The 25,031-nt window shown below is 34.3% G+C and overlaps 1 protein-coding gene across 7 annotated transcripts in view; it reads left to right on the top strand.

The window, feature by feature from the left end:
- Positions 1 to 25,031, top strand: part of cpx (complexin) — an 818,351-nt gene that overhangs the window by 297,893 nt on the left and 495,427 nt on the right. For all 7 annotated transcript variants that reach the window (XM_067760772.1, XM_067760773.1, XM_067760776.1 and 4 more), the window contains exon 4: positions 20,942 to 21,265. In XM_067760772.1, coding sequence (XP_067616873.1) covers positions 21,211 to 21,265 — 55 coding nt within the window. In that variant the 5' untranslated portion in view covers positions 20,942 to 21,210. The remainder of the gene's footprint in view (positions 1 to 20,941; positions 21,266 to 25,031) is intronic.

The following is a 25,031-nucleotide window of genomic DNA, read 5'->3' as shown; positions in this document are numbered from 1 at the left end:
GTTTCCCTCTCTGGGATTTCTCCTTCCTATCTTTCGCTCGAACTTTTTCCAATTTTTAAAATTTTTTCACCAATTAGTACTACCACTTTTATTCATCTCCCTCACCCTCTCTTAATTTTTAATCCTCTAACATTTTTCTTACTTTCTCTCTCAAAATCCCATTTTCCTTTTATCTTCATCTGTCTATGGCTTCTTGTATAATTCTCCCTTTCCCTCTTGATCCTCTTCTGAACCTCCATTCCTTGTTAAAACCCTCATTAACAAATCCAATTTGATAACCGTATTGTAAAAACACATTCTGGAATCACCGACATTGTGGTCTGTATCTACTTACAAACCATTTACAAATTTAAATCGGTTCATCCTATAAATTTAAAACAAATCGCACCACCAAACTAGGTACTCCTGTACCGAGTTTTAAGCAAATTGCACCATAAGTTAGATCTTTAGGAATAGGTCGGTTTGGATCCACCCTCTGGGAAGATAAGAAGACAAACGGACCAAATTGTGAATCCTAAGCAACCTCAAAACCCCTTGAACATATTAAAAAATTGCATTTTCAATTTAATTTCAAGAGGGAAAATTTATCCTCAAAACGACAGTAAAAAGGTGCTGCGATGTACCAGATTATAAGCTGAAGTATTGACGCGATTCACCTCTTAGTCGATTTCGAAAAGGATTTGCCTCTATGAGACTATGACTTGATTTGCTTTTCCGTTAAAACAACACTCATGGGTATATAAAAATCAATATTTCGCTGGATCTATGCGAGAATGTCAGCACCAAAAAAATTTCCAGATATGACGACCCAATATTTTGCTGTTTACTTAATCGGATGCCTGAGTATGATGTTGACCTTAACAGTCACTTCATATTTTCTGCCTTCATTTCTGCATTGTTTGTGCATAAGTTTATACATATGTACATACATTTTATAGCGGCCTTCTTTGCAGCTTTTAAAATGTGGCTTAGCGTGTCAACATATTTTGAAAAGTACTTAAATTTCCCCTTCATACATTTCTCCGTACTTCAAATGCAATTAATTTGCGGCTCTAGGCCAATTAGTAAAAACTAGAAAGCTGATATGAATTACTGCATTGGTAGGAAGCTTCTCACGCTTAGTATTTGTAATGCGCAAAACGTGCAACCGCAATTACATAATTGGCTGATGTCAAATACCACACATGAATGTGTGTATTTATGTAAGTACGATGTTGACTATGACATTAAGGTGGTAGATTTTATTTTGTGAATCAAACACCACACATGAATGCGTGTATGTATGTACATATGTACGATGTTTACTAACCTGGCTCGATTTGTATGGACGAAAGTTAACCGATATAGCGCCATCGATCTTTCGATAGGATTTGGGGTCAGGAAAAAAAGTTCCACTACGCATACCCAAAAAAATAATTTTCGAGCCTGCGAAAAAAAAATTGCCAAAGGGTACATTTTTCGACCAAAACACTCCCCAAAACCCAAAAAATAAATTTTTTTTTTTCAAAAAACTGTTGCAAAAACGTTAGCGATAACAAATTTTTGAAAAAGATTTTCTCGCCTCTGTATAATTTTGCTATCCATTAGTACAACGTTCACTTAAGAACTACCCTTGTACTTAGCGACACCAATCACTGCTGCAAACTTTGGAGCGCCTGTGCCTGAGCGTCCTGTGTAATAAATAAATCACAATAATGCACCATAATTAAGACAAACGGAAAGCTGGATAAGAGGGAGTTATGGCTAAATATGTGGTACGGCGTAGCAACAACAACTGCAACAACGCAAATGTTTAATGAGTTGGTTTTATGATTCGCTATAGGAATAAGCAATTTGGATACGTACACGCTAAAATTGGCTGGTGCTGAAATTCTTTAATTATATAAAGGTGAATGTGCAGAATTGTACAGATTTGGTGAATCGTGAAAATCTGGTCCTAAGAAGGAGCTGATACACGGTTTTTCTCAACCCCTAGCGCCAGGTTTTGAACAGCTGAACCAGTTTTCCCTCGTTTTCAAGCGCTCTGCTACTCTTTGCCGCTATTTCGCCATTCTCGCTTCGTTAAAATAAGATGGTGGAATGCATTTTCCTCCAACATAGTTTGATATATTGAATTTGTAATATTGAGTTTGTCATCTCCTTCGATATTAGGAAATCAGAAGAGCTGTTCCCTCCATAACTTAAGGGCGCAGAGAGCTGATCCAGACCTTTAAGCACAAGAGAGTGCAGGGTTGAAGTTGATGGCTAGAGTACTGATGCCCACTATACCGAAGGCCAAGGTTTGAATGCTACGTTTGATGAGTTCGGAAGATATTCTAAAACATGTTGCAACATCAAAACCCGAATATACGGACTTGATATTGGAAGGCGCTGCATGTATCTCGACACAAGGAAGGGGCGAGCAGAACATTCGCCAAATCAATAAGGAATCGGAGGATGTGTTGCACTCACAACTGGGAGCATGTTCTGAGGCGCTGTCAATATTTATTTGTGCTTTAGAAAGAGAAGTCCTATGGACAATAACCCAATATGCTAAAATCAGTGGAGTGAAAACTGACCTCGAGAACCTCAAAGTATCTGGTCAGAGTTGCAGTCATGGTGAAGAGAAACATCTATAGGCGTGTATGCTATCTAACTTCGGCACCGAAGACCTAGTGGTGGATAGAGGGAAAAAGTATCATCTTTTCCCCGGATCTTACTACATAACCCATAACGTTGAAGCCCGATCAAAAGAGTTCAAACTTGTCACAGGTGCAGATGCAAATCTGCGTCGCAGCGTATGGGGAAGGAAGAATAAATAGCGATAGAGGTGAGTCGCTTTTTTGTTTGAAAGGTGCTACAAAGTAGTCTACAGGTGGATAACAGGGGTAACGTTCCTACATACGTTAGGCCAACTTCACGTTATTTACTTTATTTAAAGTATATTGATCTAGCTCCTTTTAGGCTTTGCATAAATTAGCTTCAGCAGGGTAGTGGAAGGGAAAACCTTGGGAATCCCCAGGACGACGGACTAGTACAAATTTAAAAAAAGAGAGAAGTGTCATATAAGCAATGAAGCAGTAAGGACGTGAACAGAAGTGTCGTCCTGAAAAATTTCTAATATCATTTGCAAATCTTCCGCCATTAGACTCCTCCTCCTTTTCATGAGTCACTGACCGGAATCGTATGCATTCCGGCAGTATAATCTTATGGGTCAGACATCGAGCTGATTGGAATCCGGTGCACAGGTCATGTTACTTTTTTATGCCTTGTGATGACGTATTCTCATTACACTACTCTTAGCACTGCCGGATTCCCATGACATGCTGATTGGAATCTTGTTGCATTCCGTCAGCAAGATTGGAATCCACTGCATTCCGAAATCATGCTGAGCGGAATCTGATGCATTTCGCTAGTATAAGATCTCGGTATAAGATCTTATTTCTGCTCATATTTCTTGTTATAATTATATTCTGAAATTAAAGTGTAATGTTCAATAATATATCTTTGTTTGTAATATAACGTTGTTGAAATCTCGATATATCTTAAATTTTAACTTTTGAGTTGTATATTTATATATCTTTTATATTATGCAGTCGACCATAGTTTGTCGCCGACTTTAAATAATAAATAAATAAAATAAATATCTCAACGGAGTTATTCTATAAGACAAGTCCTGGTGTCTAATTGGGGCTTTTGTGTGTGGACGTCAAACAAATTTTGCTAACACTATGCAGACACTCAGTCTAGTTATTTGAGATCTTTATCGACGTGCAAGCTCCCAACCGCCCAAAAGAAACCGTTGAGCTTGTTTCCAAGAAAAAACAATTGTTTCGCTTAGAGGCATTTCTACATAGAGGCCGACGCATGCACAAGCTTCAACACCCAACATCCAAGAAATAAATGATTTATTGTTCTAATATTTGATATTTTACAATTTCCGGTGCGGTGATTTTTTACTGTAGGTGCGTACATATATATATCAGGGTGGCCCTTATGTTCCAAAGTGTTCACCCCTAGAAATATTGAAATAGGTTTTAAATTTGTATGTGCAAAATTTTAGGCCAATCCAAGAGGATTTAAATGGGCTTGAAACCGTAGAAGGGGCGAATTTTTATATATCACTTATGGTGAGCGTAATTAGTAATTAAATAAAAAGTTATAAAATAAAAAAATGTCAAGATTTCAGTTGCGCACAAATATTTAAACCTTTTTAAAATGAATTTTTAGAAATTATTCGAGTAGGCATCTTTGAAACTCATTCAATTTGACGTTACCAACGTTACAGCTTCAAACACTAACGACTTCTGTTTAATTTCGAGAATATTTTTCGGGTGTTGGGCATTTTCTACTACACAGTGAATGAGAAAAAACTGTTTTCATTTATGTTATTGATATTAAAGAAAAATTAGAAAATTTAAAAACGGCGATGGTTACTAGGAGATGTTTCTGAATTTCTCTTTTTCGTCAGCTAGCTTCTCGGGAGCTGAGTATTGAACTCGAAATCTCCAACACTCATACTTTATACAAGTTTAAAGACCTTTATCCACTCAGCCATATGAATACCTCGCTGCGCGCTTTGCAATTGGTCTCTAAGTGTTGCGTTTTTGTTGTTATTCCTTTATTCACCATTTATTTATTTATTTATCTATATTTGTAGTCATACCTGAGGAGAGTACACTTACAGACTAATGACAAAACTTTAAAATTTTTTGCTTATTATAAATAGTATATGTTAAGTGAAAAACAAAAAAATTACAGAATTATACAGTTAAAATATGAATCAAAACTTACATGTAGTAAAGCTACAAAATAAGGTTTAGAGCTAAATAAATCAGATACAAAAGAACCCGATGTAGTGTTAAGTTCCCGTAGAGCTCTATAGATAGGTGCATTGGTAGCATGAGCACTGCTAACATACTTATTCCAACATAACATACTTATTATATATGCTTTTTAATCCCAATTGTGTGAAATAATAATAGGCGCGCTCCAAGAAATTCGTAACATTGGGTTTTAGCATTGCTTTTATAAGCATTACTTCTGCTGTTCACTATTATATCAATATTATTTTCTGTATTTAATTAGCGAGACATGCTCATATTCTTTTGGGTCGATTTCAAAAATTAAAAAAAAGCAAGGAATTAAAGAAATAAAAGTTGCTTCGATATTAAGTAAAAGTTATTAGGATAAAGGAATGTGAACACTTAAACTGTTAAAGTTTTCAGGACTTCAAGTTCCTTTTGCAATCTCTGAATCATTTTCGCTTGGTATAAGACTCTGTATATATTGGTTTTTGATTTTTCTAAGAATTCAGATTGAAAATCCAAACGTTTTTTCCTTCATACAACTAAGGGCGACCCTAATGCATATCCTCAATTTTTTGTTGTGCTCGTTTATTTACATAGCTCTACATATACATACATACCTAAAAATGTCCATATCAAATATGTGTTAAGTGACATTAAGGTGTGTGTTTTTTATTTTTTAGTATAAAATAATTGAACGTTGTCACTTACCACTCAAAACAAAACATTCAATCATGTGTTGTATTGTACAAAAATTCCCATATGATTACATCAAACAATTTATGAAATATTTTGGTGCTTGAATTTTGAAGTTAAATGCCATGTTATGTTATGCCAATTTATGTAGCTCCATAAATGCAATAGTAAATATTTAATTTAACATGCATTTCATTCTTGATTTCATTACACATGTTTTAGCGTAATTTACAAAATACATTTCCCGTACCATGTGTTGATATATTTGGATTGCGGTTTATATTCTCCGCATGGAATTGCTGTATGCTGGTTTCTAAACGATTTAAAATCAAAATCATGTATTAAATATTTTCAATCAGTTCACAGTAAGCACAAAGCATTTAAGATTTCATGAAAATTTGTACGTTAATGTATAAAACGAGCGATATTTCGGTATGTTGGTTTTGTTGTAAATTTTGAAACGAATTTGTATCTCGGGTAGGTATGTCACCTATTACACTCATCTTCATAAAGCACACAGAGTTCAATTAAGGTCGAGAGAGGGTGATGTGAGAATTTAGGCTTACTTCTAAAATGAATTTTGAGAAATACTCTACAGCAAAAATTGGTGGAGGTTCTTCCAAAGGACAGTGATTCAATAATATTGTTTCATTTTCCAGCGATATGTAGAAAACCCGTAGAGACGGGTTCGACAATAATCGGTATTATCCCGTCGATTCACTGAAGAACTTTTTTGTGAAACACTTCAAGTGCCACTTCGACTTCTCTCGACAGCGTCCATGTTTTCGAGACATACATCAGGACAGATATGATGAGCGACTTGTGGATCGTTATTTATTTTTTTTTTTGTCAAAAGAGGGCTTTAATTCTCAAACGTCTACATAGTCCAAAGTAATATTTGTTTGCAAGAGTTATTTCCCGTTTGATTTCTAAGCTGCTTTTGTTTTCGCAATTTATGCTGGTCCTTAGAAAAACAAAGTCCTTCACATTCTCGAATTTATATCCGTCAATGGTGATGTGTCTGCCAAAGCGGGAATGCGCTGATTTTATTTTGGATTACAGCAAGTAATTCATCTTATGTTTATTTAATACCAGCCCCACCGCACAAAAGTAACGCAGAGTATCGAAAGAAGTATAATGACCAGCTGTATGAGCTTTAATCAGATATGAATATAGCACAGCGAATAAAAACCCCAAGGCTTTGCTGACTGGGTCATGTTATGTGAATGGAAAAAGGAGCTTCGACCAGTAAATTATATCAGTCGACACCGTAGTTTTGAATAACTTAGTTAAGGGAGGCAGGTGGAGAAAACTTGATCTCCCATTGTGCACCCATTTGGCGTCAATAATGGCTCACTGTATGGATTAAACCGGAATAAAAGATTATAGAAAGTGTAAGCATAAGCGAATTCTTTGGAATTGGTACGGTGCACAGTTTAACTTTTTTCACTTTTTGAATGCCAAAATTAATAACAGCCAAACCAGTGGGGCAATTCATTTGAAATTTTGCAGTGTGGTTACAGATACCTAAATCTGATTTGAGAATAAAAATGGGCGTGATCCGCCTACTTTTTCTCCTTGCCCTCATACACGATGAAATTTCACATAACCATATTTTCTATTCTAAAAGCATTTTCCAGTGCCAATATAAATAAAAATTATTTAATAATTTGGGAAAAATTTAAACAACGTGACATCAGGACGGACAAGGCGACAGCTGTTTCGATTATACCTTGTAAATCTCTTCAAAGCCTTTTCTCCCGGGAGTGGGAGTCGAACTCGCACCCCTACGATAGTTGAAATGGTTGTAAACGCATTCAGCTACGTCATGCCTGTTGTGAAGTCTTTCCCAATTGCCTTCTTTATGCATATTTTAATCTTTTACACATTGCATACTTCGTATGCAATTATGTGTTAAAGCTATGCTTGGTACGGCGGTTTTCAAAGAAACTTTGGTTTTTGTTGCTGTTTTCGTTCTATTTATAGAACTACAACGAATTAACCAATTTTGTCTGTTTGTATGATTTTTTTTTTTTTTTAATAATCGGGGATTGCCCATATTGCTTTTTTTAAATGTATGAAAACATTTATTTGAAGCAATTTTTTAATTTTATAATTTATTTAATAATTTGGGAAAAATTTAAACAACGTGACATCAGGACGGACAAGGCGACAGCTGTTTCGATTATACCTTGTAAATCTCTTCAAAGCCTTTTCTCCCGGGAGTGGGAGTCGAACTCGCACCCCTACGATAGTTGAAATGGTTGTAAACGCATTCAGCTACGTCATGCCTGTTGTGAAGTCTTTCCCAATTGCCTTCTTTATGCATATTTTAATCTTTTACACATTGCATACTTCGTATGCAATTATGTGTTAAAGCTATGCTTGGTACGGCGGTTTTCAAAGAAACTTTGGTTTTTGTTGCTGTTTTCGTTCTATTTATAGAACTACAACGAATTAACCAATTTTGTCTGTTTGTATGATTTTTTTTTTTTTTAATAATCGGGGATTGCCCATATTGCTTTTTTAAATGTATGAAAACATTTATTTGAAGCAATTTTTTAATTTTATAATTTATTTAATAATTTGGGAAAAATTTAAACAACGTGACATCAGGACGGACAAGGCGACAGCTGTTTCGATTATACCTTGTAAATCTCTTCAAAGCCTTTTCTCCCGGGAGTGGGAGTCGAACTCGCACCCCTACGATAGTTGAAATGGTTGTAAACGCATTCAGCTACGTCATGCCTGTTGTGAAGTCTTTCCCAATTGCCTTCTTTATGCATATTTTAATCTTTTACACATTGCATACTTCGTATGCAATTATGTGTTAAAGCTATGCTTGGTACGGCGGTTTTCAAAGAAACTTTGGTTTTTGTTGCTGTTTTCGTTCTATTTATAGAACTACAACGAATTAACCAATTTTGTCTGTTTGTATGATTTTTTTTTTTTTTTAATAATCGGGGATTGCCCATATTGCTTTTTTTAAATGTATGAAAACATTTATTTGAAGCAATTTTTTAATTCTATAATTTATTTAATAATTTGGGAAAAATTTAAACAACGTGACATCAGGACGGACAAGGCGACAGCTGTTTCGATTATACCTTGTAAATCTCTTCAAAGCCTTTTCTCCCGGGAGTGGGAGTCGAACTCGCACCCCTACGATAGTTGAAATGGTTGTAAACGCATTCAGCTACGTCATGCCTGTTGTGAAGTCTTTCCCAATTGCCTTCTTTATGCATATTTTAATCTTTTACACATTGCATACTTCGTATGCAATTATGTGTTAAAGCTATGCTTGGTACGGCGGTTTTCAAAGAAACTTTGGTTTTTGTTGCTGTTTTCGTTCTATTTATAGAACTACAACGAATTAACCAATTTTGTCTGTTTGTATGATTTTTTTTTTTTAATAATCGGGGATTGCCCATATTGCTTTTTTTAAATGTATGAAAACATTTATTTGAAGCAATTTTTTAATTTTATAATTTATTTAATAATTTGGGAAAAATTTAAACAACGTGACATCAGGACGGACAAGGCGACAGCTGTTTCGATTATACCTTGTAAATCTCTTCAAAGCCTTTTCTCCCGGGAGTGGGAGTCGAACTCGCACCCCCACGATAGTTGAAATGGTTGTAAACGCATTCAGCTACGTCATGCCTGGGGGCCTACTCTGTATTGCGATGCGAAAGAAAAAATACGCGAAATCGCAAAATCGGTACTCTGTATCTTGACATTCGCTTGTATATTTTGACTTTCGCATTCGCATTTTGCCCATTCGCAATTTTTCTCCCTTTTCGCATTGCCGGCACTCTGTAAAGCGAAAGCGAATGTCAAACAGCATTCATTTTCGCATTTTTCTTGCTACAAGTAATAGGCATTCGCATTGCTCAAATATGTAAGTATTGATTGATGATTTTATAAATTGATATCTTTATATTCATTTAAAAATATATAGGACAACTCAAAAAACAAAACAAACACAAAAGCAACAATTTGTAATCCTAGTGAACTTAAAATACATAAATAAATAACAATTAAATCGAAACCACTTTTTTATAAAGCATTTCTATTTGAAATCATGTCATTTTTTATTTGTTCTCTGATACAACTAGCAATATTTCCCATTCTATGATTTTCCACGTTTTCTGTATTTATCACGTTCACTTCTTCCAGTTCAATTTCTGAACTGGGAGGATTTCTTCATTTAAATCAATCCTTTCTTCATTTAAATCGTTCCATAATGCTACAGAATCCTTTTTTTAATTTGTTCAACAAAAATTAATCGTTTGCCGAAATTGTAATCGCCTGGTTTCTTTTGTTCTCTTTCTTTGAGTTTGGTCAGTGATGCATACTCAAGCAAAAAATTAGCGAAAAATAAAAAAGCGACATTGTTAGCGATGCGATAGCGCTACAGAGTTCCAATTACCTTTCGCATCGCAATTTATTTTCGCATCGCACTGCCTTTCGCATCGCAATACAGAGTAGGCCCCCTGTTGTGAAGTCTTTCCCAATTGCCTTCTTTATGCATATTTTAATCTTTTACACATTGCATACTTCGTATGCAATTATGTGTTAAAGCTATGCTTGGTACGGCGGTTTTCAAAGAAACTTTGGTTTTTGTTGCTGTTTTCGTTCTATTTATAGAACTACAACGAATTAACCAATTTTGTCTGTTTGTATGATTTTTTTTTTTTTTTTTTTTTAATAATCGGGGATTGCCCATATTGCTTTTTTTAAATGTATGAAAACATTTATTTGAAGCAATTTTTTAATTTTATAATTTATTTAATAATTTGGGAAAAATTTAAACAACGTGACATCAGGACGGACAAGGCGATAGCTGTTTCGATTATACCTTGTAAATCTCTTCAAAGCCTTTTCTCCCGGGAGTGGGAGTCGAACTCGCACCCCTACGATAGTTGAAATGGTTGTAAACGCATTCAGCTACGTCATGCCTGTTGTGAAGTCTTTCCCAATTGCCTTCTTTATGCATATTTTAATCTTTTACACATTGCATACTTCGTATGCAATTATGTGTTAAAGCTATGCTTGGTACGGCGGTTTTCAAAGAAACTTTGGTTTTTGTTGCTGTTTTCGTTCTATTTATAGAACTACAACGAATTAACCAATTTTGTCTGTTTGTATGATTTTTTTTTTTTTTTAATAATCGGGGATTGCCCATATTGCTTTTTTTAAATGTATGAAAACATTTATTTGAAGCAATTTTTTAATTTTATAATTTATTTAATAATTTGGGAAAAATTTAAACAACGTGACATCAGGACGGACAAGGCGACAGCTGTTTCGATTATACCTTGTAAATCTCTTCAAAGCCTTTTCTCCCGGGAGTGGGAGTCGAACTCGCACCCCTACGATAGTTGAAATGGTTGTAAACGCATTCAGCTACGTCATGCCTGTTGTGAAGTCTTTCCCAATTGCCTTCTTTATGCATATTTTAATCTTTTACACATTGCATACTTCGTATGCAATTATGTGTTAAAGCTATGCTTGGTACGGCGGTTTTCAAAGAAACTTTGGTTTTTGTTGCTGTTTTCGTTCTATTTATAGAACTACAACGAATTAACCAATTTTGTCTGTTTGTATGATTTTTTTTTTTTTTTTAATAATCGGGGATTGCCCATATTGCTTTTTTTAAATGTATGAAAACATTTATTTGAAGCAATTTTTTAATTTTATAATTTATTTAATAATTTGGGAAAAATTTAAACAACGTGACATCAGGACGGACAAGGCGACAGCTGTTTCGATTATACCTTGTAAATCTCTTCAAAGCCTTTTCTCCCGGGAGTGGGAGTCGAACTCGCACCCCTACGATAGTTGAAATGGTTGTAAACGCATTCAGCTACGTCATGCCTGTTGTGAAGTCTTTCCCAATTGCCTTCTTTATGCATATTTTAATCTTTTACACATTGCATACTTCGTATGCAATTATGTGTTAAAGCTATGCTTGGTACGGCGGTTTTCAAAGAAACTTTGGTTTTTGTTGCTGTTTTCGTTCTATTTATAGAACTACAACGAATTAACCAATTTCGTCTGTTTGTATGATTTTTTTTTTTTTTTAATAATCGGGGATTGCCCATATTGCTTTTTTTAAATGTATGAAAACATTTATTTGAAGCAATTTTTTAATTTTATAATTTATTTAATAATTTGGGAAAAATTTAAACAACGTGACATCAGGACGGACAAGGCGACAGCTGTTTCGATTATACCTTGTAAATCTCTTCAAAGCCTTTTCTCCCGGGAGTGGGAGTCGAACTCGCACCCCTACGATAGTTGAAATGGTTGTAAACGCATTCAGCTACGTCATGCCTGTTGTGAAGTCTTTCCCAATTGCCTTCTTTATGCATATTTTAATCTTTTACACATTGCATACTTCGTATGCAATTATGTGTTAAAGCTATGCTTGGTACGGCGGTTTTAAAGAAATAAAAATTGTTTAGATTTCTTAATTTTAGCTTAGAGGCTTTTGATTAATATTTAAAAAAATTTATTTTCAAAGTCAAACACAACATAGGTACATATATTTGTAAAAACTGAATCGAAATACATACTTATAAATAAATAGTGATATTTTAAATGGTATAAAGTTAGTCGGTTTCGATATCGTCGACATGCTCTAAAAAAAAAAAAAAACATGCTCTGGTTCAGATAATAAGCCAATAGCTCCACTCTTTATAGCTCGCGGCTTTGACTGAAAACTGTTTATGAACGAGTCTGACGATATCAGCGATCTATGCAGCAAATCCAAGTTACTACAAATTCTTGACTTTTTTGTGGTGAAAAGTTCACGATAGTTTCGTGTATCTTTGTTTCTGGACTCTTGAGCTTCTTCCGAAAGTTGGCCAATAGGAAGAATAGCAGACACGATTATACTCTTTCCATGAAACAGAATTTTATGTACGCTCACTGGCATATTATACCAAGCATATTCCGATAATTACCCTTGTCTCTGTTCCATAGTTTTCAAAAGATTCAGAATTTTTTGAATTCCACATCCTATGCATGAAGGTATTGTATGAAACATTTTCGAAAGATTGATGTTTATGCCGTTCATGATCGTAATTTCAATTCCGCTGCCATTAAAAGTTGATCATTGTTGACATTTTTCATTAGTTTCTTAGCTTTTCGTTTTTTTGTGCGCATAGATGACTCAGAGAAGATTTTTGTTGGCCTCCCCAGCTTAGAAATATCACGAAAAGTGCATGGCTCAGCATCAAGCAATAAATCCAGATTTTCTGATAACCATTCAGGGTTTTTCTCAATAAATCGTCTTGTAGATCGAAAACAACATTATAAGTTAGGTTGGTGATGTATTTTTTTAATTTTGAATGATCCACATCTCTTCCACTTATACTCAAAATATGGTTTATTATGGCTTTGTCCGTTTCTCCATCTTTACTTTTAAGCCAAACTTCAAAGAGTGCATTTCGTGAAATAGTCATAACTAGTTTATGATATAGGAAAATTTGGTACAGTGCAGTCGGTTTTACTTCAATGCAGTCCGTCTTTGTTATGATTCATTTTTAGCTTTGTTCTCTATTTATATAGTCTTAGCCCAAGCGTTTTATTATATCACTTGTCATAGAATAAGAAACTGGGTTTTTACGGGGAAATAATACCTGTTAATCCTTAACATTATCCATTTCTTTGGTTTAGAGATCTACTTAAGATCTCAATATCCGAATGAGCTTTAGGTAGGCGTTTATGTGATGTATACATACATCTGTATATTCCCGAAGCACTCAGTTGCTTAGAAGTATCACCCATAATAGACGACCCTTAGGTAGGCGTGCATACATAACATAAGCTGGTGCGATAAGTGCACAACTCGTTAACTATGTGAAAACTCATATGACAAACAATGAAGGCTATTCAGTGCACAAGTTTCCCTTTTCTGGGTTTTTACCATTTCAGGTATAACTCGCTTTTTTTAGTATCTAGTATTGTAGACATGAATTGAGAACAATTCATTGTTAGGTCACTGCGCTTCATACGTGAGCGAGGGCATAGGAACTTTAATTTGGCAATTACAAAGAAAAACGCAAAATTTCGCAATGGTTTTTTTGTTATCTGAAACTATATGAAATTCCCTTTAATATGTATGTATTCGTTCAATGGAATTGGACGAAATCAGGCAAGTTTTATTCTATTGAAAACTAAAATTTTTCTAAGGTTACTAAACTTTTAGTGGCGTCCACCTTTACTAGAAATATTTTTTGCTATAAGGAAAATATGTGTACACAATTTTATTACGATATGTTAATTTTTCTTCGAGTTATGGCTCCCGAAACATAGAAAATTGCTTAGTTATAAAAGGGGCGGTGCCACACCTATTTTCAAAAATTTTATTGTTTTCCAATTTAATGTTATAATTCAATTTAGAAAGTAAAATTCTATTGATACAAAGCTTTTTTCGCTAAAATGTAGCTTATTATTTTCGTCTACGACCATTTTAAAAATCTTTTACATACAAGTTAACCGATCTCGTCCATTTTTTCTAGAAATATTTCTTGCTATAGGAAAATTTTGTGTACGGAACTTTATTACGATCCGTTAATTTGTCTTCGAGTTATGGCTCCCGAAACATAGAAAATTGCTTAGTCATAAAATGGGCGATGCCAAGCCCATTTTTCAAAGTTTGAAGTTTTTCCTATTTATTGTTATAAGTACACTTGGAAAATGAAATACCGGTGATATAAAGCTCTTTGTTGCAAAGATATATCTTATTTTATTCGTCCACTACCCTTTTACAAATCTTTTATATAAAAGTGGGCGTGGTCCTTAACCGATTTCGTTAATTTTTCTTCAAACTATTCCCTATAGTAAAGGTAACCTCTCTGCCGATTTTTGTTATGATAGGTTTAACGATTTTTGATTTATGGGTAATAATATTTGTACAATTGATTTTATCACAAGTGGGTGGTGCCACGCCCATTTAAATTTTTTTTTTCAGATTTTTATCAAGAGCCTCAATATCAGTCCACACGTCATATTTCAACATTCTAGGAATATTATTTACTAAATAATCAGGTTTCTTGTGTTTTCCAAAATGTTATATATATAAAAAATGGGCGTGGTTATCATCCGATTTCGCTAATTTTCAAACCAATCTATTCTGGGTCCAGATAATTTCTCTCGATTCCTTTATACCTGTACAACCAATCGTTACAAAATAAAATTTAATATACTCTGTGTGCAAAGCACTCTGAGTATAAAAAACTGTCAAAAAGCAACAAAATAAAATATGCAAAAGGCAAAGAATTTAGTGCATGTAGCTTTGAAAAAATTTAGCACAATTCAAACACATTTATTGTTTTGAGCAAAGCACTACAGCACACAAGATATTTCAAATTCAAAATTATCACGGAAAAAATCGAAAAATATCCACAAATAATGTTTATTTAGTTAAAAAATCACAGACAAAACAAAACACAACCAAGCTGTTTGACGTTGTCATTTATTAAAATAGTAATCGTGGTGTTACGGTTTGTTAGCAACGGTTATGAGCCTGTTATCCATTTACAATCGACCAGTTATCGGTTTGTTAAAGTTTTTTCATCGACAACGTGTAGACGTGCTATCGGTTTATAATGGAAGTGTTATGAATTCGCTTTCGATATCAAAGGTTTTATGTTATGTTTTTTATCGAAAATTTATATATTTATTATCGAACGAATCCGACCAATGCCACGTCTTGCTGTCCATTTTTTATCGATTTACTTATCGAACTTTCTTGAAAAAGTTATAAATTTTTGCTAAAAAATATCGATATATTCTTGAAAAGTCATCGATTTTCTATCGAAAATTTATCGATACTCTATCAAAAATTTACATATTTCTTATCGAAAAAATATAAATTTTAAAAAAAAAATTTTCGATTTAAAAGCAGAAAATAACGGGTTATTATCGAAAAGCTTTCGATTTATTTATTTATAAAAAAGTTATTAATTGCATATCCAAAAGTAAGCGATATGTTACCGAAAAGTGATCTATTTGCTGAGGAATGGTTATCTTTATGTTATCAAGAAGCTATCGGTTTGTTATAGATTTGTTCTCGAAAAATTATCGATTTGTTTCCAAAAAGTTAGCGGAGTGACACCAAACTAGCAGATTTCTTATCGGAGTATTATCAACTTGTTACTGACTTGCTATTGATTTGTTCTGGATGACTCATCGGTTTGCTATGAAACAGAAAGCCATAAAACGGCAATATATATATAACCCATGACGATTCAGTAACCCGTCGAATCCAGGATCTGCGGTGTGTTAGGCTACCACCACACCACGGCCGCCAACTCGGCGTTTGTAAGCCGATAACAAATCGATATCTCGATAATAACAAAATTTTGTTAGCTGACCTAATCATGTGAAAACGACTTCATAGCTTAAAAGGACATTAAACGGAAATGTGAAGCTTCTCAAGGCCAAAATAATGACATACCTATTTTAAAAATCGGACGTCAAATAACCAAGTTACAACGAAAAACATTTTCGGCTGTATTTCGAAGGATCAAAAAAAATTAAAAAAAATTTTCCGAAACCCTCTCAACATAATCTTCAAATTTAGGGGCGGACATTGGCAACGTTTTTTTCAACCCAGTCTAATGTACACTAAGATGTACATGTTTACACGTCGAACTTCATGAGTACTTGATGCTTACGTCTTTTACATTATGTTTAATATAAAACTTGAAGTCGTCTGTGGGTAGAACGTAAAAGTCTGAATTTAAATGCTGTTAGCTTAGTTGATTGTATTAAAATAAAGCTTCTTTGGTGTAAAAACTTCTACTTGAGCGGCTACAAATGTTCACGTGCATGACTTTATACATATCTGGAGTAGCTATGTATTGTTTTCATTTAATTCCCCTAAGGCCACTTAAAGCAATCGCCAGGAAGTTAAATTAATTCAATAAGTAAATTATCAAATTTTCAGGACAAATGCAAAATCAAATTCTACTTAAATTACTAAAATTAGCATATCAAAATAAAGTGCCCTTCATAGTGTTTACAAAGAACTTTTCAAGTGCTTAATATAGTTTAATACTCACTAAAGCTAGCGACAAATTTCTAAGTATGAAAAAGATTTTGTGTAAGTGTGAGTATATGATTGTGCCAAGTAAATACGTCCAGCATATATAAATATGTAGGTATGCTTGTCAAAGGAGTGAATGTTTTTAATCTGATTTTCTTTTCTCTTATTGCATGTCAGTTGTGAGGACGTAACCACCTGTCAGCTGTGCTGTAATTTAGCTTTACCAACTGCTACTCAGATGTCTATTGAGCTGTAAAGACGCTACCTACATAGCGTATACGTAACATTTTTATTGAATTTTGTTTGACAATGTCATAAGATGTGTTGCGGGAACCGTTACATGGTTGGCAAATTGAAAATAATTGTTAACTGTAAATAAAAAATATAGCAAATAAATAGCAAGTTGACTTGTGGCTAGGCGATTGCGTTGTCATGTTTGTTTTGACACAAAAAAAAAATCATCACATAAAGCGAGGAAGTGGTAAACTAAAATAAATACGTACAACTGTAAAAACAGTTATGAGTATCTATTAGATATTTACATATGTGCATCTACATGACTTAGCCAGTGAGTAAACATGTAAGCTTTTCACTGCGTTGGCGTCACGCAGCTGTTTATGGCACATCTTCAACGCTAAAATAAAATCAAATAACATAAAATGTGCGACATATTGTCTAGACATTTGGCGCCAGAGAATATGTATTTGTTTTTGTAAGTTGTTAGAAATGCTGATATTCCACAACATTTCCTGCTGCTGGCGTAATAGAGAATCTTGTGATATACTTACCATAAGAGACGTGTTCTTTCTATGTACTTTTGTGTATATGTAGATGATGATTTGAATATAAATAAAGAGGAAGCGGACGAAGCTGTGAGGAGCATGGGGATGCGTTTCTTATATTCCATTTTTAATATAATTTTTTATAGATAAACTAGAGTACTCAGCAGCCTTTGTTTCGCCCAAAAACTTCTTTTCTCTCTTCGCTCTCTCACCTTTTCTTTTCTATTTTATCTTTCACTTTTCTTCTTATTCTTATCCATTCCTTATTTCAATTAGCTATCTTCCACTATCGAGCGTATTCCCACTTCAACTACCGCTCCTGAACACATTCCTACTCCCACCCTTTGTGATGCCTCTAATAAATCAGTAAACAGCGGAATTTGTCATACTTTAGCTTCTTCGAAAAAAATTGTTGTACCTTCAAGCCTCCCCCTCCTCTACATGTTTCATTTCTGTCTCTCCTCTTTATCTTCCTCCTCTCACTTTCTCGATTACTCCCTTTTCTAACCCCACTTAATTCCTCTCCCTCTTTTTTCTTCCCTTTGTTTTTCTTCATCTCCTTCCCTTCCTCCTCTTTCTATCTTACCATCATACAATTATTGTCAAAACACATTCTGGAATCGCTCTGGTCCTCATGTGGTACCAAAACCCACTTTCGAAACATCTTCGAAATTTTACGAGACCAACCGGCAAAAATTTTTGAAATTGATTAATCCGATGTTGAGTTAAAAACTTACCAACAGGTCATTCATCAGCTGATACAAGTCCTTCCATTCTGGCTCATTTTCCATCCTGGCTTCAAGAAATGCCAGCATAATTAATAGCTTCTCCAAAATAGTTGTCAACCAACCTGTGGGGACTCTTGTTTCTTAACAGACGAGACTATGGCGATCCTAAGCTCCTATGGTCGGGCATGTAGCTCTATGGTGCTTGTAACCGTAACCTGCCTGATATATATGCCAGAAAGGAGCATCCCCATCGGTAACATTTCCCAAATTCTTCCGGGAGTGTTTTTATCGATACAATAGCAACAAAAAGATAAATACATATTTTTTTTTCGAGGACTACCACATTCTGTTTCTTTTTTTTTTTCTTTGTCGTGCACAACTAAAATAAGCAATTATTCAATGAAAACATCGCACTGAGCTAGAGTGAGTGGGGAAGAAGGGGTGGGATGGTGGATAAGGAAGGAGGTTATAATGAGATAAAGAAAATGAGAATCATTTGATATTAAAAGAATACAACTGTTTTCAGTAACATACAAATAGAGCATACGATTTCTTTTCGAACATAACCGAGAACTCCTAGTTCGAGAAATAGAGAACTCGGCTTCTTGCTATATTATCGAGTCTGTAAATACTCGAAAATCTTCCAGCCGTCTCGATATGCAATTCAATGGCTGCATTGACACTATTATATGTAGAGATAAAGATTTCTTCTCAAAAATTTTGCCTATTTTCGAGAACAAATCCTAAGTAATGCCAGTTGTGCAACGATATATTGAACGGCGAGAAACTCGCAGGCCTTTACAGCAATCTGAAACTCGAAACTCTCGCGACAGTTCCATCCACGCGAGATATTTCTTCTCGGACAAATGCGAGAAATCGTATTCTACATGCCAAGGAAAAACCCTATGAAATTGCAGCAGGGTTCTATTAAGACCAGATGCCCGTTTCATAAAACATAAAATCATCAATTCAAATCAAACGTCATTTAAATTTTTAAACATTTTTTTACAAAAGCAATAACAGAGTATTTTCACAGCATACTTTTTGAGCGTTAACAAACATACATGCATACATCTTGCCTCGTTGCTCGTTAATGAACGACTATATCACATGCAGTACAATGATTTCACTCTAATCAGCATAGCTACAGTTTCAGTTTTGATCACGACTGGCGTTGGCAAACGACAGAAATAGGAAAGAAACCTCTGACGGCGAAACAATTCACGCTTTTGTTCTACTGACATATACATATGTACATAAGTTATTTAGATTTCTTAAGAAAACTTTATATGACTGTTGGCCTTATGGCATCTCGGTTGCAATAGAACGAGAAAAGTAAAAAAAGTTGAAAAATATGTAATTTTTATATTCATAAATACAATTTCTTACAGGGTATATTCAAATTAGTATTGTAATAAAACTTCTTGAGTTCGTCGAATAAAAATTCTTTATGGCATGAAAGCCTTTAGACATGAATTTAAATTGTTATCGTACATATTTTTTACGTACATTGAATCTGTTTGTAAATACATACATACATATCTACATATTTTACTCATTCCTTCCTATGTCGGGCCAGATGTAGGTATATCGGGCCAGATGTAGGTATATGAAAGACATACAACATATCTCTTGTACTAGATTTTCGTTGTTGATGTTAATGCAGACGGCATTTGTAAAACACGAAATACAGAAAACAAAAGGGAAACAAAGCAAAAAATAAAAAGCAAGAAGAAGATAACCGAATTCTAATGCAATCAACAAATTTGTGAAGCAGTGATTCAAAATGAAGTCGAATCTGAGAGTAAAGATTAAGTACATGAAATACTACCTAGCATGTGCAAAGGTATTTTAGGTACTCAAGAATTTAAGAAAAAATCACTTAAACTACAAAACAACTTAAAAAATAGCCTAAGATTTACTAAGAACGTAAAGATATATTAATAAAAAATGGAATGAATACCAAGTGCGCGTAGAGTTCGACGTTTAAACATAGTATATATTCAGAAAACTAATGTTCTTAAGTTAACTGGAGCTCGCCCTAGAGTTTAAGTTAGTTAGAGGCAACTTTACCAGAAACAAATAAATAGTGTAACAACCTGTACTAAGTAGTTATTCTTTTATTATCGACCCATTATCGATAGCGAATTGCTATCGTCGAGTTATCGGTGCGTTATCACCTTGTGATTGCCAACAAATTGATAAATTTTTGATAGCAAACAGATAATGTTTCGATAAGAAATCGATAACTTTTGAAATTGGAACGATAACTTTTCTATTTGATAAAACGCTAATAGCGAGATGACAACACACGGGAAACCCTGAAAATATTATCGCTAACAAAGTGTTAATATCTCAATAAAAAATCGATAACTTTTCGATAAGAAATTCGATAACTTTACAATAAAAAATCGATTAATAGTAGATACAATATCGAATACTTTTGGATAAATAGCCGGTAAATTTTCGATTATAGATCCATAACAAATTGTTTTAAAATCGGCTTGATAACATTTAGATAATTTTTGATAAATAGCCGGTAACTTTTCGATTGTAAATCAATAACACTTCGATAACAAATCGAAGACTTATTGATATAATCCTGATAAATAATTGATAACTTTTTGATAGCAAATTGATAACTCATCTATAGTCTTTGTCATCGATAACATAAATGTAACACTTCGATTGCAAATAAATAGATTTCGATAACACACTTATAAAAAACCTTGCCTTTCCTACGCGTACCTTTTCTACACACCCATAGCGGGAGCATAAAAGACCTACCTCACTTCGAAAAACTTTTGCAAGCTTAATAATAATATAACTAATGTAACCATAGTGTAACTGTAATGTAACTCGCATTTGTTCTCTTTTTATTTGCAGGATCTTATCGAAAACTCATCTAAACGACTTTCTACCAGCAAGTACTTCGTGACAAAACTCCGACTAGCTCGCGAATGCAATAAAATAAAATTGTAACGTAGTAGAAGCAAAAACAACAAAAATAGTAGTAAATCGTTGGAGTAGTGAAAGGGTAGCTCAATCTTAAGGCGAAAGTGACGACGAAGCTAAGATTTTGGAGGAATAAAACCAGGTAAAGAAAGAACACGAAGGAAGTGCGGTAAAGCAAACAAACAAAAAAACAAAGCAAAATGGCAGCGTTCATAGCGAAACAAATGGTTGGCAACCAATTAAGCGCCGTTAAAGGTAAATAAGACTCAATTTTATTTAATGAACGAAATATTGCTATTTACGAGTATGCCTCTAGAGTCCTTTAAAATAAATTATGGTGTTTACTTGTTCGACTTTTCAGCGTCTGGCTATATGTGGAGGCTTCTTATGAACCTCTTGAGGCTTCACAAAGAGATTTAGAGTCACACCACTTAGATGGGAGAGTTTCTACCTTGCCATAGCGGCAGATTCGCGGAAAGATTTGTGTGTCAGAAATATTGAATTTACTTAGGTGATATCGTAGGCTACAGTATCCAGTAAACTACCCAGTGAGAGTTCGAAGGTTCTATCTACTTGGATTAATAAGTTTTTCTCATACTTGCATTGCTGGGAGTATGGACAGTTTAAGCTGTCTTTGCCTTGGGAATTCCATCCAGTGTTGATGAATTGGTTCGTCTCCCAGCCACTTTTGCTACTAAGGCAATCTGCTTGGCTTGGAATTTGGGATCTGTTCATTAAGTGTTGGAGTCCTTAATGAACAGAGCCAAAAGCAAGTTTCATTCATCCAGTAGCTTAGAAGTAGTCACATATCACTGCAAGCATACAAGGCTGCCTGGCTGTCTGACATAATGAGGAATCCCATAAAGGATAGATCCCTCCGTAGACATTCTCTCCTACAAATTTCTATTGCACGGATTTTTTCTTGGAAAATAGTGACGCAGTATCTTATTGGTATCGTTATCATGAATTTCCGCCCGAAGATACCATTTCCCTTTTTTCCGTCAACAAATCCATCCGTGAACCAGGCCTTTCGTTGGCCATAACTCTGTCCTTAATGGATAGCTTAGTTTCGTAAGGTTCTGAGCGTAGAGCCATTGCAATATGGGATTTCCTATGTATTTTCATATTACTTCCATACATTCTATCCTGTTTCCGATATTAATCTCTGAAATATTTTGAGGTACTGGTGCAGAAAGTGCTACCTCTTTCTTTACTAGATCACGGAAGGAAAATAACTCATTAAGTCCATCAGCAGAGGTCGTTATCATCGCAAATATAAATTAGTCGAAACAGTTTGTTTAATTTTGCTATAACTGTTCTTTTCGAAGTCTTCGGCTATCAAACTAAGAAAGCATGGGTGAGTATAGGCTTTTGATTAGTATTAAATATCCGGTATACCATTTTGGGAGATGTTTTGCCATAGAGCTTAAGTGCTTTTTTTAAGTTAGCATCCTGATGAGCATTCCACGTAAGGGTTCTGTTCAGTTTAGCCCCTAGATATTTTGCTTTCATTAAAAATCGGATTTTAGTGCCAACCAGGGATGATTCTGAGATATATAGTTTTCATCTGGATATGCCACCAAAAAATTAGTTATAGTAGCTCCTGAACCGCTGGAAAAAAATTTAAATTTTGATTTTAAAATATTTATGTATAACACATTGAAACTTTTACATCGACACCTTATCAATATGAACCAATAGTGAAGATTTTGAATTAGGTAGGACATAAGATTCAACCTCTAAATAATGATCTGCAAATTTCTTATGTAAACATGGCATAAGGATAACAGGCAGTTTGGCAGCTTGCCAATTTGGAAACGTTAGAAAATCGATAGTTTCAGTTGTTTATTGACTATCAGTTATATATATATATATATATATACATATGCGTATTATGCTTTATACCAAGCAAATATTAAAGCTTCATAAATTAGTTTTAAATTTACCTCAGATCATATCATAAAATTTTTTATTTTAAATTGAGGGAACAGATTTTTGTTTTAATTTCTTCAATCATTTTCAATTAATTATAGTCGCCCCTGCGAGTACAGGAGTACTTTTCTACACTCCAACCACATCTGAGGGCAGGCATACTATTTTGTGACCTCACTCTCAATATTAAAACTGTTCTAGGTGGAAGAGAAATAAGAATCTTCCTTTTACAACAATTAGGGATTTTGCGTTAATAAATTTGCATAGAACGAAAACTCTTTTGAAAATCATCCCTCAAACCCACAAAGTCACTCAGCATATGCCTTCAGCATAAAAACTTCAAGGCTTACAAATTTTTATAAACAAATTTAAAGTATCCGTGCCAAAAAACTAGGAGACTGTCACGCAAAGGATAATAAGCTGTACAAATTTATGACTACTTCTAACTGGTGCTTGTCGGGTGCAAAGCGGGACAGCTGATAGCCACACTCGTACAACAGCGCTGCAGCCTGAGCTTTAAATATTTAATTTAATTAATCAAAGGTTAGAACTACCTGCTACTGAATCAATCAAGAACGCGTTCAAAAGCTCTAACAAGGAGGGCATTTACCATTTCACGTAACCTCAAAATTTTAAAAGTGTCAGCAGCAAGCTCCACGAGGGGACAGAATTAGAACTAGTTCGACGACGGAATGAAGGAATGCTATTCCCAAATTGCAGGAAATATCTTCATAGGAAACACGCGCTTTATATGCTTTCTATTTTTACTTGATATGGGTACATAAGTAAAGCGAACGGTATTTGCCTTTTTGGGTTAAATTGATAACTTTGTATACTCAGAGTGCTTTGCACACAGTTTGTCTGTTAACACGATAACTTGAGCAAATATTGAGATGTCTTCATTGTGATTGGTGTTGAAAATGAATGAAATCGGATGATAACCACATTTTATATATATAACATTGAAAACACAAAAAACCTGATTATTTAGTAAATAATACACCTAGAATGTTGAAATTTGACGTGTGGACTGATATTGAGACTCTTGATAAAAATTTGAAAAAAAATTTTAAGTGGGCGTGGCACCGCCCACTTGTAATACGATCAATTTTACAATTATTATTAATCATAAATAAAAATGTTGAAACCTATCGTAACAAAATTCGGCAGAGAGGTTGTCTTTACTATAAGGAATGCTTTGAAGAAAAATTAACGAAATCGGTTAAGGACCACGCCCACTTTTATATAAAAGATTTTTAAAAGGGTCGTGGACGAATAAAATAAGATATATCTTTGCAAAAAACATTTTTATATCAATAGTATTTCATTTCCCAAGTGTATTTATAACAATAAATAGGAAAAACTTGAAATTTAAAAAAATGGGCGTGGCGCCGCCCCTTTTATGACTAAGAAATTTTCTATGTTTCGTGAGCCATAACTCGAAGGAAAATAACGGATCGTAATAAAATTTGGAACACAGGTTTTCTCTATAGCAGGAAAAATGAACGAGATCGGTTAAGGACCACGCCCATATTTATATAAAAGATTTTTAAAAGGATCGTAAACGAAAATAATAAGCTATATCTGAGCGAAAAAGAGCTTTGTATCAACAGAATTTTATTTCTTAAATTGAATTAAAACATTAATTTTGAAAACACTAAAATTTTTCAAAATGGGTGTGGCACCGCCCCTTTTATGACTAAGAAATTTTCTATGTTTCGGGAACCATAACTCGAAGAAAGATTAATCGCAATAAAATTGGGTACCCAAATTTTCCCTATAGCAGAAAATATTTTTAGTAAAAATGGACGGGATCGGTTTAAGACCACGCAACTTAGATATAAAACAAATTTGAAAGGGCCGTAGACTAAAATAATAAGCTATAACTTAGCAAAAATAGTTTTGAATCAATGATATTTCACTTATCAAGTTTTATTGTAAGAGGAAATAGGGAGAATTTTTTTTTAAACGGGTGGTGCCACGTGTTATGTAGAAAAGTAATTTATCTGAAATGAAATGTACAATTGATGCGTACGCTGGGTATATAAAGTTCGGTTACACACGAACTTAGACACCTATACTTGTTTTA

This window comes from Eurosta solidaginis, chromosome 1, assembly GCF_040869045.1.
Source record: "Eurosta solidaginis isolate ZX-2024a chromosome 1, ASM4086904v1, whole genome shotgun sequence".
Lineage (NCBI taxonomy): Eukaryota > Metazoa > Arthropoda > Insecta > Diptera > Tephritidae > Eurosta > Eurosta solidaginis.
This window is presented reverse-complemented; position numbering and strand designations above follow the sequence as displayed.